Source organism: Lissotriton helveticus, chromosome 8 (genome assembly GCF_964261635.1).
Source record: "Lissotriton helveticus chromosome 8, aLisHel1.1, whole genome shotgun sequence".
NCBI classification, from domain to species: domain Eukaryota; kingdom Metazoa; phylum Chordata; class Amphibia; order Caudata; family Salamandridae; genus Lissotriton; species Lissotriton helveticus.
The window spans coordinates 17,085,811-17,100,423 of NC_136069.1; the positions used below are offsets into that span (position 1 = coordinate 17,085,811).

The window sequence follows — 14,613 nt, forward strand, 5'->3', positions numbered from 1 at the left end:
ATGGTAAAATCAAAGAAGGAACTATCCACAGGGTGGGGCAGAGGTAAGTGAACCAGCAGAGATTGGACCTGTAGATGGGTATTGAGCTGTACTCCTCAATAACTTCAATGTGCTATTAAGGTTTGCGTTATAAAGAAAATAAAATGACCTTTATTAATTTGTAAGTAAACAGTACAATTAACATAAGCAGAGAAAACCAGAAGGACCTACCGCCTTCTAGTCTCAAATTGCAACCACAAAAGTCTTTTACTCTCTCTTGAGGTAGGGGCTTGATTTCTAGTTAACACTGAGGTCCCAAGTCTTTGTTATTCTACTGCGGAATGCTTTGGGTCGACTCAGAAAAGTTTGGAAAGACCCATGTTTCTTTACCTAAAAATTGACTTTATTGGCAGGATACAGGCAGAGATACCAGTATACCTACATTTACTCTGATGCTGGCACCTTTGTACCCAAGAATGCTCCTGAGCAAAAGATGGCATTTTACAAAACATTTGAAATATACAGCCTTTAAAATGGCTTTAAAAATATTTCCGATTGCTCTGAGAAATGCCGTCAGGGCTAGTGGCCAGCTACCATTGAAGTCCAGGTATTGCCACAGTCTCAGTTGAATTTAAGTTAATTTAATTCAACCCATCCACCAATAATATTGTTGTGGATACTTCTAACTGAGGATTCCTTACTTTTAGACTGTCCCTCAGTACCAGACTTGATCTGGAGAATTGTTTAGCAATTCCCCAGAGGGCCAATAGGTAGGGCCGTGCGGTTCCCCAATGACAACATACTGCCCTGGAAGTTACAAGCGGAGCTGCATATAAGTTCCACACCTGTGCCCTGACTTCATTTCTTTTTGGACATTACCTGGCAGATCTGGAGCTCCTCAGTGTGCTAGAAATTGATATCTGTGCCACAAACAGGATTCAAGCCATGCAGAGACTGCAGTAGCAGATGTCGGTGATTGACCCACACAAGGTGTGTTTATGATGCTTGGGCTTCAGACACAACTCTTAGTTGTGCGGCAAATGTGCCTTCATGCATCTGAAGGCGTTTTTGGACTGAGAAGTGAAACTGTACACAGACGAACACAAGAAGAGGTCACAGTCGAAGCACAGGTCCCACTCCCACTCCAGGTCTTGGGACTGGGCACAGGCCCTGCCACTGGGCTGCTCCTGCAAGAAATCCACTTCTAGGTCAAAGTCTTCTGGTAAGTCCATATCAAAGTCTAGACACAAGCGTGAGAGGGCAAAGTAGGACTCGCCTATACTGCCACTCAAAGTATAGTGAGAAGGCGCGAGGGCATCTTGGCAAAGATCACAATCCCATGTTGTCTCGCTGTACTGCAGATCCTAGGTGCAATTCCAGCTCCCTCTGGATCCACACAGAGCTACCATGGTCCCCAGTCAGACTTCTCTCGGCGGCTCCATCATAATTTGCCTGCCCCTGCGGGGCTTGTTTCTGGGCCCTTGCCAACTTTTCCACTGACTTCTACCCCAGCACTAATGTCCGTGGCAGTTCTTTCTGTACCTGTGCCCAGACTGACTCCAACGGTATGATCAACGATCCAGTTCCGGCGCCGATCTCTGGCCCCAAACCCACGTCCACTGATCCAGGCCTGTGTCTCTCTATGAAATTACAGTACACAACCAACGATTATACAGGCCTGTCCAAATTCAGGAGCTGGTAGTTCTTATTCAGACAAAGTGCAAGACTCACTCATTGTCCCTCAAGACTTTGATGATGGTGAGGATAGGTTGCTCCCCCTCATTATACTGAAATTCCTTGTACACGGACGTACAGAACACCAGTAGGCTAGATATATCTCCTGAAATGGAGTTAGATTTGACACCTCATCCACCGTTAGAAGAAAGCAACTAGTTTCCAGTGGTGATTTGGAGGGCAGCTGGAGCAGTACGATTGCAGTTGCCCCTTGTAAAGACAAAATAAAATGTTTGACTGATTCTTCAACCAGGCCCAGCTTCATGCGAGCTGTTGTTATTTTTTTATAAATTCCTTACTGATGCTCTTCTGTCTTTCGTCTAAGTCATATCTCCACCAGTCAGTCGACCTGTGGCCTAGGCAGTGTAGGCCAGCCCCCGGTGGCCCGGACTTCCTAACCAAGCATCATTCTCTGGAGAACCTCATTGTTCAAGGCTCAACAAGTACGGTTAGTTTTAGTTCCTTTCCGACCAGCGAAAAGGTTTTCATTGGCATGTTTAGCACTCTAGTAATGCTATTTACCTTCTGGGGAGGTACCCCATGAACTATGGGACAAGGCCGGCAGCATCTTGCTGGCCGTTCCACAGGACCTTAAGAGACATGTTGCCTTTCAAAGACTGCAGGCTGTTTGCAGAAAAAAATTATTAGTCATTGGACTGATAGTCGTGCTATAACAGGACCTTTTGAGTTATTGATGCCAGCCAACCACTTTCCTCACCAGTGTGAGAAATTCAGAGGCTGTTTCAGGGAGCTAGAATAGAGATAGAGCCAGCCCATTCCATCCAGGATGAACAGTAATCCTCTAATTCTTCCTCCCATGCTGCAGTGGCTATGCAGTACGCTCCTTTCCGTATACCCGTCCTGCGGTCCCACAGGCTTTACCTGCGGTTCAAGGTGGGCCAGGACCATTTTCAATTTACTGTGCTCTCCTTTGGCGTTACTGCTGCCCCTCTGGTGCTCACGAAAGTAATGGTAGTGGTCGCTGTCCATCTTCAGAGGTTGTGGGTACACGTATTCATGTATTTAGACGACTGGCTGCTCAAGGCGGGCTCAGCTCTGTCAGTTGTAGGTCACCTCTAGATGACACCCCCACTATTGATGTTGTTGGGTCTCAACCTCAACAAGCCGAAGTCCATCCTGAGTCCTAAGCAAATATTTCCATTCAATGGGGCAATTCAAGGCCTTTCCTCCACTGAATTGAATTGAATTGAATTGAATTGAATGGAATATGGGACTTATAGAGCGCAATCTGTCACTCCGAAAGGAGCATCCTGGCGCTGAACAATTGAGGACTAGCTCAACGGAACAGGGACCTAAATAAGGGCTGAGCAGAATGCATCTGATGCTCCGAAAATCCAGGTTTTTAGGGCCTTCCTAAACTGTGCTTCTGTTTCTAGGGTCCTCAATTTTTTCGGAATAAGGTTCCAGGCTTTGGTTCCTAACACCGTTGCCAACTTCCCTCCGAGGGTTTTAAGCCTGAAATAGGGGAGTTTGAGGAGGTTAGCCGACGTGGATCTAAATGTCCTCGTTGTGGTATAAGGTGCAAATGTTGTTGAAAGATATGTTGGGCCTAGTTGACGAACCGCTCTGAAAGTGGTTAAGAGAAGTTTGAATAGGATTCTCTTGTGAAGGGGGAGCCAGTGAAGAGATTTCAAAGGCGCTGAGGTGGAAGCCCTACGCGGAACTTTTAGTACCAAGTGGGTCGCCGCATGCTAAACTACTTGTAGTTTTTTCAAAGTAGATTAGTTAATCCCCGCCAGAAGGCTGTTACAGTAGTCCAGCCGCGAGAGAATCAACGCCACCGCCACTGTCTTCCTAGCGAAAGAGGAATCAAATCAAAGCATTTCTTTAATGTTCTGATTAGGCCGAAACAAGTCCCTGCTAACTTGAGTGCATGAGGTTTGAATGAGAGGGAAGCATTCAATAGAACTCCCAGATTTTTAGCCACTTCGACAGTTGAGGGGGGTACTGTTGCGTCTTCTGGCCACCAAGCCCTGGGCTGAAAGGGATTCTCTTTCCTTATTAACCAAATCTCCGTCTTGTCAGAGTTACACCTGAGGTAGTTATTTCTCATCCAATGAATGACCTCAGTGAGGCAGAGTTTAAAGTTCCCTTCTGCAGCTGTAGAATACTTGTCAAGGGACAAGATCAGCTGTGTGTCGTCGGCGTAGGATGTTACCTCAATTCCGAATGACGAGATAAAGGAAATGATGGGGTCATGTATATATTAAATAGGAGCGGACTGAGTGAAGAGCCCTGTGGAACTCCTTCTGTGATGGATCGTTCGGGGAGAGAAAAGTACCCAGAGATACCGCTTGCCCACGGTTAGACAAAAAGGATTTAGTCCAGGGCAAAACAATGCTGGAGATGCCGCTGGTTTTTAGTCTAGCCAATAGTATTTCATGGGAGATGGTATCGAAAGCGGCTGACAAATCAAGCAGGATCAATACTGCTTTTCTACCTTTTATCTGTAATAGATTTTAGGGTGTCGGCTATTTCAAGGAGTGCAGATTTTGTAGAATGTTTGGGACGGAAACCTGACTGTCTTGGATGGAAAATCAGAGAGTTTTGTAGAAATGTAGAGAGATCCTTGTTAACCATTTTTTCCGTGATTTTCCCCAGAATTACTAGCAGAGAAATTAGGCGAAGGTTAGAGAAGTTGGATGGCTCTACGTTTTGCTTTTTTTTGTGGTTTCACAATGGCCAGTTTCCATTCATCAGGGACCATACCGGTGCATAGTGAGGAGTTTACAATGTGGTTGATCACAGGATTAACTATATCTATAATTTGGTGCAAAATTGCGGGGGGACACGCATCCAGTGGTGAGCCTGATTTACAGGCTGTATTTGCAGCCTGAGTGTCCGTAAGCGTGACCGGTTGGAAGACTTGTAGAGTGGGCCTACTGTGCGTAAGATCCAATTCCTGATCACTGTCAGGTTTTCTTGAGCTGGGTGTTCCAAAGTACTTATGGATATTCTTGATTTTGTCATGAAAGAAGAGTGCTATTTCATTTCAAAGGGACTCAGAGGGGGGGATATATAAGCACAGTGCTCTTGGTTCAGTGAAAGATTTTACGATTGAAAGGATCGCTTTTTGATCATGCCTGGCCTCAGGTTTTTTATTAAAAAGGTAGTCTTTTTTTTGCTGATTTAATTGCTTCCTGCTTCCTATATACTTTGAAAGCCTGCAAGCCTGCTGGCTCATAGCCCCTACTCCACCTACGTTCGAGCTGGTTGCAGCGAAGATGCTGTTTTCTAAATCTGCCGTAACCATGGATCGTTGTGTTATTTCACTTTTGAGGTTCTGATGGACAGTTTAAGCGGGATTAACTCATCACTTATTGCATTCATCTATGAGTGAAAGCGAAGGGAATCCTCTGTAGTGTCACCAGATAAAGCTGGACTACTGTCTTGGGCGAGTGTGGGCAGTCTGAGGTTAGAAGCTAGCTGATGCCACTTACACCTTGGCTGTATGATAGCAGAATTTTTAGCTATGTGAGTGGTATGTGACACCGAGGTGCACCGTGTCCACGACATTCACAATATAATCCCAATGTGAGGGATCGTCCTGGGTCTCTATGGTGATGGCTCCGAGGCTTCTTGGTCCTCTGGCCTTCGTGTCGTTCGCATTCTGAATGCCATGTGGCAAACGTAGACTCAGCCGTGGGCCCGGCATCAGGCAACCATCTCCAACTCCATCCAGATCTTGCAGGAGGCTGCTCAGGATCTCATGCAGTTGCAAACAAACATCAACACTGCGCTACATCAGGCAACTTCCCATTCCACACCCAGAGTTTGCAGTGGTGACAGGCATGTCACTAATGGAGGGGAGGGTGTAAATTTGAGTGAAGTGGAGATCAGAGGTCTCTGCTCGCCAGCGGAAAGACAGCAACATATTGGTCTCTTGAAGCTTTAAGCGAGTTCTCATGGACAACGCAACCACCTTGTGTTATTGCAAGAAGCAGAGTGGGGTCCTGGAGCCTCTGGAGTTGGCTGGATCAGCAGAACATCTTTCTGGTTGCCAGCCGCCTGGCAGGACCTCTAAATGCCAGAGTGGATGAACTCAGCAGGCTTCGTCTGGCAGACGATGAGTGGCATATTCATCCTGAGGTGGCATAGGGCATCTTCGAGCAGTGGTGTGTGCCCCGGCTAGATCTTTCCCACCCATAGAAAATGCGCAGAGTCAACAGTTCTGTGCACTGCAGCTTCTTCCAAGGCACTCGTGAGAAGACTCACTCTGGGAGGAATAGACGGGAGGACGCCTGTGCACGTTTCTGAAGCTACCTCGAGGTAAGAGGAATATCCAGACAGACTGGGGTCCGTATTATCGCTGTGGACTGTGCCAGGAGTGTGGTACCCAGAGCACCTCATCATCCGCATGTGTCCTCTGATAAGGCTTCCATCCTCCGTAGCAGGGGAGGGTCCTGCATCAGTCTCCACGGCCCTTGTGTGGGGATTGAGCAGCTGCGGCTAAATACTTTTGATTTGCTGGCCAAGGTGGTGGGTGCCATCCTCACTGCAGGACCGCCTTGTGCAAAGCCGTTCTGTTCTGAGCGCTTAGACAAATTTGTTGCCAGTTGTGGTGCTCAAAACACTGGCCTCTTCCACTAATTGTTCTTATTTGTACTTTTTGTTAGCCCAGCAGTGCCTTTCTGTGGGCACAATGGAAGATTATTTGCTAAGCTCTTTTGGTCTTTCTGCATTTCCCTGACCAACCGTCTTTGTCACCTGTTGTGATGCATTGTATAAAAGGTTTGAATCCTGTGTTTTCCCACAATCATTTAATATAGCCCTAATAAATTAGAATTTGGTCTTGACATTTCCCAGGTGCACGCCCTCAAGCCTAGCCACAACTATTCTTTAAGGGTCTGTCATTGCTATTACGTCAGCACATCCTGTGAGATGCACATGCTTTTGGTCCATCCGCCCTTCAGCACTTTCTTCCCAGAATGGTACTGAGGACTAGGATGGCCTTCTTACCAAAGGTCGTAACTCCCTTCCACGATGGCCAGTCCGTTAATCTTCCAGCGTTTTTTGTGTCGCCACGCCCCGTGAAGGAAGAGGTGACGCTTCAGCTTGGCTCTACGTTTTTGCACCGACTGCACAAAAGACAATTGCATGGACGATCATCGTTTTGTGGGTTTCTTTGGATAAAAAAAGGGAAGATGGTGTAGAAGAGGACCTTGTTAAGGTGGATTTTCCTCGGTAATAATATCTGCTTTGTACTGGCCAAGAAGCAACCCACTGAAGGCCTGCTGGCTCATTCTACCAGAGCCAAGGCTGCTACAAAGACTTTTAATGAGAGGGATACCTTTTTTCTAGACATCTGCCAGGCTGTGACGTGGGCATCAGTGTATACATTTATGAAACACTGCTGCCTTGACTGTCGAGTCTTGCAGAGAGGTCACGGCGCCCACTTGGTTCTGCAGAGTCCATTCCCCAGACCCTTCACGTTGGGATGCATTGCTGTGGTATCTAGTCTAAAGGCAAGGAGTCTGCAGTTACTGGAGTACGGGTTTCTCACATTGTCCACCTTCGCCTGCTCTTCACCGTCTCCCTGTTCCATCTCTTTACCGTGCCCATGAGTATTGACTTCTACACTGTCCACCAGTGCCTGACCCTCACCCGACCTACTGTTTCACCTTCTCCTCCTGACTCCCATGTTTGCTTTTCAGACTCCTACCCATGGGCTGGACTGGCAGGAGTAGGCACTACTAGGTGTTGGCACAACCTCTAGAACCGCTGGTAATATGCTTGTGCAGTGGATACACCTTTAGCAGTGAAGTAGCTAGTTCTCCATCATGGAAGTCTTGCAGATACTCGTCCTCTCCCCTCGCCTTAGTCCTCAAAATCAAGAGAGCGAGGCGTGGCGGCCGCTCCTTTTCCCACAACTCAACTAAACTATGGAACACCCTTCCCCTCTACATGCGGGCAGAGCCCAACTTACTATCTTTCCGCAAACTCCTAAAAACTCTGCTATTCAACAACCCCCTATAGACTTCAGTACTCTCCTTGTCCGCGTTCATCTGCAGCGCTAGGACGCCTCAGGGTAGCTACCACGCTTTATACATGTTCTTTTCATTTCATTGCTAATAGAATATATCCACACATGCGGGATCTTGCAAAATATGTTTTCGTTTGAAAATATTCAACTAATGATTGGCTATAAGTGTCAATATTTTGTTTATTTTCGTTTGTTTTATTGTGCTAGTAAATTCAACCAGGGCAGTCCATTTTCTAAAAATACCACTTTGTAAATGCATTTTAACTGACAAAATACAGGAGGAAGTGGGCTGTAACTTCAGTGAAAACATGACACTTTAAGAAATGCAGAAGCTGCTCTTTCTCATCTTGCACAAGAGAGTTAAGCTCCCATTTAGAATTTCTAGAGACCTGAAAATCCTCCAATTTCAGGAAACAATCCACCAGCTAAATATCCTTTATTATACTATTACATTTGTGGAGCAAATTCAGCTGATGGCTTTCACTCTATATTGAGATTTTCCGTTAGAAATTGGTAGATTTTCTGTTCTGTTGAAATGCCAGATAAGGCTTTCTGTCTGTTTGTTGAGCAATGATCGTGAAAACTCTACGGCATAGCTTGACTAAAACACAACATTTTTGCGTGTTTTTATAGCTTTCTGTTGAGGTGTTTCCCTGCTTGCCATTTCCTGCAGCGCACGTGTCTCCTTTCTTTGATGGTAGTGGTAACGGCTCAAAGAAAGACAAACTTGATGTGGGCATGGTCACCCACAGACATGTGAGTGAGTCAGTATCCATCAGAGGAGCTCAAAACCTATAGGTGTGTTTGAGGTAATGGGATCATGCAAGCCACCTCCCACATCAACAGAACAAATGAATGTTTAAATTCTTGTGAAAGCACGACTGTTCATTTAGCAGTAGGTGTTTTGGGTAATTCTTCCATTACATGATTCTCTGAGGTGGAAATGTCCTCCTACCCTACCTCATTAATCTTAGGTGGTACTGAAAATTACTTTAAATCTTCTCATAAGGTCACACGTGAATGATGTAGGGTAGTTTAGGGCATTGTCATATTTCACCTGAGAGGTTTCGTCTTCCAGAGGAAACACAATTACAGGCAGCTCTGTTGATCCCAGCTGGGACTGCAACATTTTGAATTACCTAACATTGAGCGATATTCTTCTGTGTTGTTCAAAACATTTAGAATAATCCACCCTGGCTATAACTTGTAATCTCTCTGGATCCTACTAAAAATAATGGACTCTGCCAAGTACCTTGAAATGGGATTGGGAAGTCACCGCGATTGCAGTTGTTTGACAGTCCATGGATTTACAGGGTTCAGAGTTTCAACTTTATTTTTCAGTGGAATGACCACTTTGTCTAATATAAAGTGGGTTTCTCTGATTCGTCTGTTAAGTGAGGTAGGAAACAACAATTAGAAACTCAGTTTTCTCTCTATTGATGCTTAGCCAGTCTTCAAGCATCCACTGCTGATTTTGATCAACGATTAATGAATCCTATCTTGGGGGATATACTGTTCGCCTGCTGTGGAATTATATTGTGCATGATTGTGGAATGATGCACCAGTGTCTTGAAATATCCTATGTTGGGTCTGTGTAAAGTAATGAACCCTGTGGGACTCTGCAGGCTGCTCGACCAGGGCCGGACCATGCATCTCCTATTGTCACCTGTGTTTGTCAATCCGAGAGGAAAGGTCTGAGCTCTCTCCAATACCCACTGCCACTCATGTTTCGGATGTTCTTAAAGTACTGTTGCCTATGATCCATATAGCGATGAGGGTGTCCTGCACATCGAATAGGGCTCTCTCCATCTCTCTGTTTGGCTTGACGTCTTACTGAACTCTCCCAGTCTTTGCTGTTGTGCCAGAACAACCTGTAGTTAGGTTGTAGCAACCTTTTTAGCACTTTTAGTAGAAGTGTGTTTTAAAGGGCGCAATAATTTTTAAGCACTTACGGATCGTGACCAGATTTTTATTTTTTACAAAACAAAGAGAGGTGTGATCCAAGATATTTTTACTTCAGGTTATATGGCCGAATACTTGAATGAGCTTACTGACAAAGTGTCCTAGAAGGGGCACAGTTCCTGACTGCATGTCGAGATGACACTAGATGGTCACGTGCTGCCCTGAGCAAGTGTTGGATCGTAACCCAGACTGTTGTGCCCTGCGTCCCACAATCAATCACTAACACAACAGAGGAAGTTAAGAGTCCAATATAGTCATCGTATAGCGACCGGCCTTCTCTCGGTACTACAAATAAAAAGGCCTCTGCATGTATGTAAAATTATCATCGTCTCCCCGTAACCTGTGGAGGGAGCAGTACCCGTCCTCCACTCGTGATCCGTGTGTCATTGCATGTGCTCAATGTGTGCACGTGTCAGTGTGCTCCCTGTACTCTGCAGATGGCCAGACCCTTCTCCTGCATTGATTTGAACAACAGTACGGTGAAGCAGGTCTGGGAAACAAAGCTAAGGTGGGCTGGTGCAGCTGTCCACACTCTATAGGCATTCATTGCTACAGTTCATAAGCGCTCTCTTAATAGAGGGTGACTCCAAAGAGTATGACAATAACTGTAAGCAGGAGAGCAGCTTCGATTGAAAGTCAGCGTAAGGATGATGGGGTGGGGGGGGTTCACATGGCGAGTCTGAAGAAAGACAAGAGAGGTCAGAGGATGGATGTAGCGTCAAAGATGTATGCATGGGATGACCAGATCTAAAGGGAAAGGATTAAGGGTACTTTACAGGCTGAAATGGGAACAGATGGAGAAAAGCTGTGCCTAATAGACGGAGACCACAGTTTTTGGGTATGTTGGAAATTGATTCTTTTTTCCTTGTGTTGTAGGAACAGTGGTGACGATTGCCACTCCGGTCAATATGAATGTGGACAGCCTGCAATCCCTGTCCTCTGATGGGGCCACGCTTGCGGTGCAGCAGGTGATGATGGCTGGGCAGAGCGACGATGAAGAGACACTAGACAGCAGCGACGAGGAGGATGACGACGAGGACCTCTCCACATCAAACCTTACAGGACTGGTTCTGGACAACAGTGACCCCTTGCAGTAGAACACTGAAATGTAGGGGTCTCACCTCTCATAACACTGCAGAAGACTGTTTTTAAAGTTTGCACAGCAAACATTTTACACGTTTTATTTCTGGCCTGTTTTATATTTAGGCATAGATGGGTGCATCTTTTGTATTTCATAGCTTAAAGTCTCATGCACCCGCCACCTCTGGTTTACTTTCATTGTGAGCTGAAAACCTGAGGTCAAGTATTGCTGTCTGAGGAAAGAAAGTGACTCTTCAGGATATTACGAAGAATGGATGACGCTGCCTACCACGCCCTGCCCTGTAGTTTACCTGCTGCCCATCTCTCAGCCATGTACTTTGCTGATGTCATTTCACCGCTCCAGATGTTGAGGTCACAGCGGACAGCACCAGGAAGGAGTAAGACGACTGCCAAAGGAGTGCGCCACAAATGATCTCCCCTTCGAGATGAAGGACCCAACCTGAGGGAAGTGGGATGTGAGACTTTAGGTGCCCCTGTGTGTTTCTGGCAAGTCTTGTTCATCTGATAGACTGAGATGTGGGGCTTCTGGTGGAAAGAAAGTGTCTGTGCGAGCCCTCCTTCGTATTCCATACATGCCTAGCAAGAGTGGCCTTTGAGAATGTGTGTGACGCTGTGGGCTTCGATGCTTGTGACGAGCGAAGTGTTTGTTGAGTCTTCGTTCATCTCGACTTCAGGAGGAACTCGAAACAGCCTGTGAGCTGTGTGCTGGTGGTGCTCAGGGTTGTGATACAGGTAGACGTGGAGTTACTGCGAAGTGTGTTTGTGAGATATCTGGTTTGTTTCTGATAGGCACATACACATTTGCCTCTAATGTTCACCGGATAAAAAAATGATGTGAGCCCACATTAAATAAACTGTGAACGTCCTTTTCTAGGTTCCTGGTTCTTTTTTACCAAGAGGCTGTAGGTGGAATTGGAAAAGCCCTGTGGATAATGTGTGTGTCTTTGAAGGCGTGGCTTCACAGGTGACATTGGTGATGATACTTGAGCAACATGTGTTCTAGTTGATTCTTAGCACAGTGAGGAAGAGCTTTGAGACCTGTTGATTCAATCTTTACTCTTGAGTTGATTTTCTGAGAGGTGTGGCATGGTTTTTCATTTGGCCTTTTTACTACAAATTGTCTGTGACATCTGGAGACCTGGAGGGGTCGTTTTTCTGGCAATATATTGACTGTCTGTGATTTAAGTTTCTGGTTTGCTTGTTGACCTTGACATATGGGCCTTCTTATGAACTATATGAATGAAGCCTTGAACTGTAAACCTAGAGAGAATGGTAAGTGTGCTCCGAAGCCCTGTTCCATCCTGTTGCTAAGAGTAAGGGAGTTGTAGTGCCCCCTTAGTTGATTATTTAGGGGAGGTGAAGCATGTGTGTGTGCTTGTGTGTGTATCGGTCATAAAGGCAGACATACTGGATTTTTGTCCCAATAGCACAGAGCCCCAGAGGCCAAAGAGCTAATGTGTAGTGGTTTTGTGAAGCTTCAGTTCATATTATTCATGGCTTATATTAATGAGTTCATCGGACAACCTGCTTGCAGTGGGTGTGTTTCAGAAGCCCTTTAGAGAGACTGAAATGTTGGGTTCAATGTGAACGTTGTGTTTGTTTTCCTTTGGGCTGTGAGGGTGGATATGGGCCGTACGTAAGACTTTAGAGATCTAGCTAATGTAGCTCATGAATGGAGGAAGACGCAACGTATATGCACGTGTTTTGAAGCTCGGATCCATGTTCTTGAGTGTTTCGTCAGTGAGGCCCACGTGTGTGTATGTTGAGTCCCTTCTTCGTTTGTTTAGCGGGTGATTGGCCTTTACATGTTGGTGGGGTGGCATTACAGTTTATCCAGGGGTGGGAAGTCTAAGATACAACGAGTCAAGGAGCATTTCTATTTTACTCGTTGGTGGAAGGAGGAAGGACGTTAGTGGTCAAGGGTTCCTGGGGATCTTCCTCATGCTTACCTGAACACGGGTTCATGTTATTCATGGACTGGACGCCAATGGCTTATAGTGATCGACATGGGCTTTCAAGTGTGGCACATTGGTTCAAGCTTGTCATGGACATTTTTAGAGACCAGGCCTGGACTGTGTGTGCATCCCAGATCACCATAATGCTTCAAGGAATGGAATTGAGATTTGAGTCTTCCTACGGATTCGCCAAACTTGCACGTGGGGCCTCAAGTCCTGGATGCGGAGTTTCGTGTGGATTTTCTGTGTATTCCCAGGGGCGTGGTTCATGTTATTGATGGGACGAAGGACACTAGGTTGTACAGCTCTGTATTGAATCTATATACTTGTTTGAGAAGCTCTAGTTTGTGTTGGTCTTGGAATTTTGTAAGTCGATTGGTTGCACGTTTGAAAGACTATTTGCACCTTAAATATAAAGTACCAATCTTAAAAGAATAAGTGTCCAAACCCCTGACAGAGGCTTGGAAGCAGGCTATGGCACATAGTACAGACTGGGTGGCTGTTCCCAGTCTGTATCCTTCCTCTGTTCTTCTCACCAGGAAACGTGGATCTCCCAGTTACCAAGAATTACTGGATTTAAAAAAAACGGTATTTTTTATAAATTCATTAAGAATTGGAAATTAAGGTTTCATTCAAAATGAAAATGATGCAAAGGAAGGAGAATAAAACTCTAAAGTTCCTTTTTTGAGAGGTTCTGAATCTTGAAGGAATGGAATAAATTCACATAACGATAACAATATCATATACTGGTCTGATTTATAAGGTATAATGACCATGGGCGAGTAATATTTTGTTCATCGGTTTCACTGTCTTGTTTATGTATTGCTCACTCTTTGAATTTCCTACCTCAGAAAGTAGGACTGTCTGGTATATGTAAGTAAAGGTCTTTGTGACCCTCACTGTATTTGTTAATGTTTTTCATTGTATTGTTCCTTTTGCTTCACTTCTGTAGGCAGCTCTGTCTTCTCATGTGTGGCAAGTTCTATATTTCCCAGCGTTGGATCTTTCATAGATTCACATGCTTGCATTATTCCCCCGTTGTCGAGATAAAAGCCCCTTTTTTACATAACAATAGCAGTAAAGTCAAATTTCCTTTGAAATATATTGAAAAATCCTTCATATCAATAGAAATTACCCAAAGTGCAACAGATGAGATAAAGTCACACTGTGCCAGAAGCCACCATACCTCAGATTTGTAACCACATTGTTTGGAACCTAGTCCCTGTGTTGAGCTATGCTCAGAAACATAATGTTTATAGAATGAAAGTATAGATATTTTTGCAGCGTGAATCTTTCTGGATTCACTATGCTGTGCATTTTTCCGCCATCTAGGTTTGGTCCAGAATTGTAGTCTTTTTTTTTTCTTTTTCTTTTTTTTTCTTTCGTGACCCAGGTGGGCGTTGACATACCACCATTTGGTGTCCTTTGTGACGTTGACGTGCTTCCTCCGGAAACTCCCACCTTTGGTCGCCATCTTCAGATTCTTTTTTCTGCCATTGGGTCTGGATCGTTGCAGAAGAGTTCTAGAGTTTGAAGAGGAATCAAGGAAAATCAAGTTTTCAGCTACACCGGACAACAGGTCAGGTAACCGGGGCGACGAGGAAGAAGGTTTATGACCAAAACCTCAACGTTCAATGGAGAATACGCTCGCAGGGGGCTCCCTGAGCGCAGGGATGGACAAAACACAGTTCACGGTTTGCACCAATTGCCACCACAAGTACGCCCAGAAGGATCAACATCCAGTCTGAAACCTCTGCCTGCCCCTCGACCACAGCAGCGAAGACTGCAACGCGTGTTCGGCGTTTACACCCACGACCCTCAGAGTAAGGGAGAGGCAGAGAAGGAGGGCAAACCACAACATGCAGGGGCAGGGGCCAC

At 45.5% G+C, this 14,613-nt stretch overlaps 1 protein-coding gene across 2 annotated transcripts in view; it reads left to right on the plus strand.

Moving 5' to 3' along the window:
- Positions 1–13,634, plus strand: part of PKNOX1 (PBX/knotted 1 homeobox 1) — a 205,128-nt gene extending 191,494 nt beyond the window's left edge. The window contains exon 12 of one of the 2 annotated variants that reach the window (XM_078656380.1): positions 10,556–13,634. In XM_078656380.1, the coding sequence (XP_078512506.1) occupies positions 10,556–10,776 (221 nt within the window). In that variant the 3' untranslated portion in view covers positions 10,777–13,634. The remainder of the gene's footprint in view (positions 1–10,555) is intronic. The other variant, XM_078656381.1, reaches the window with a different exon arrangement.
- The last annotated feature ends 979 nt before the right edge of the window (positions 13,635–14,613 follow it).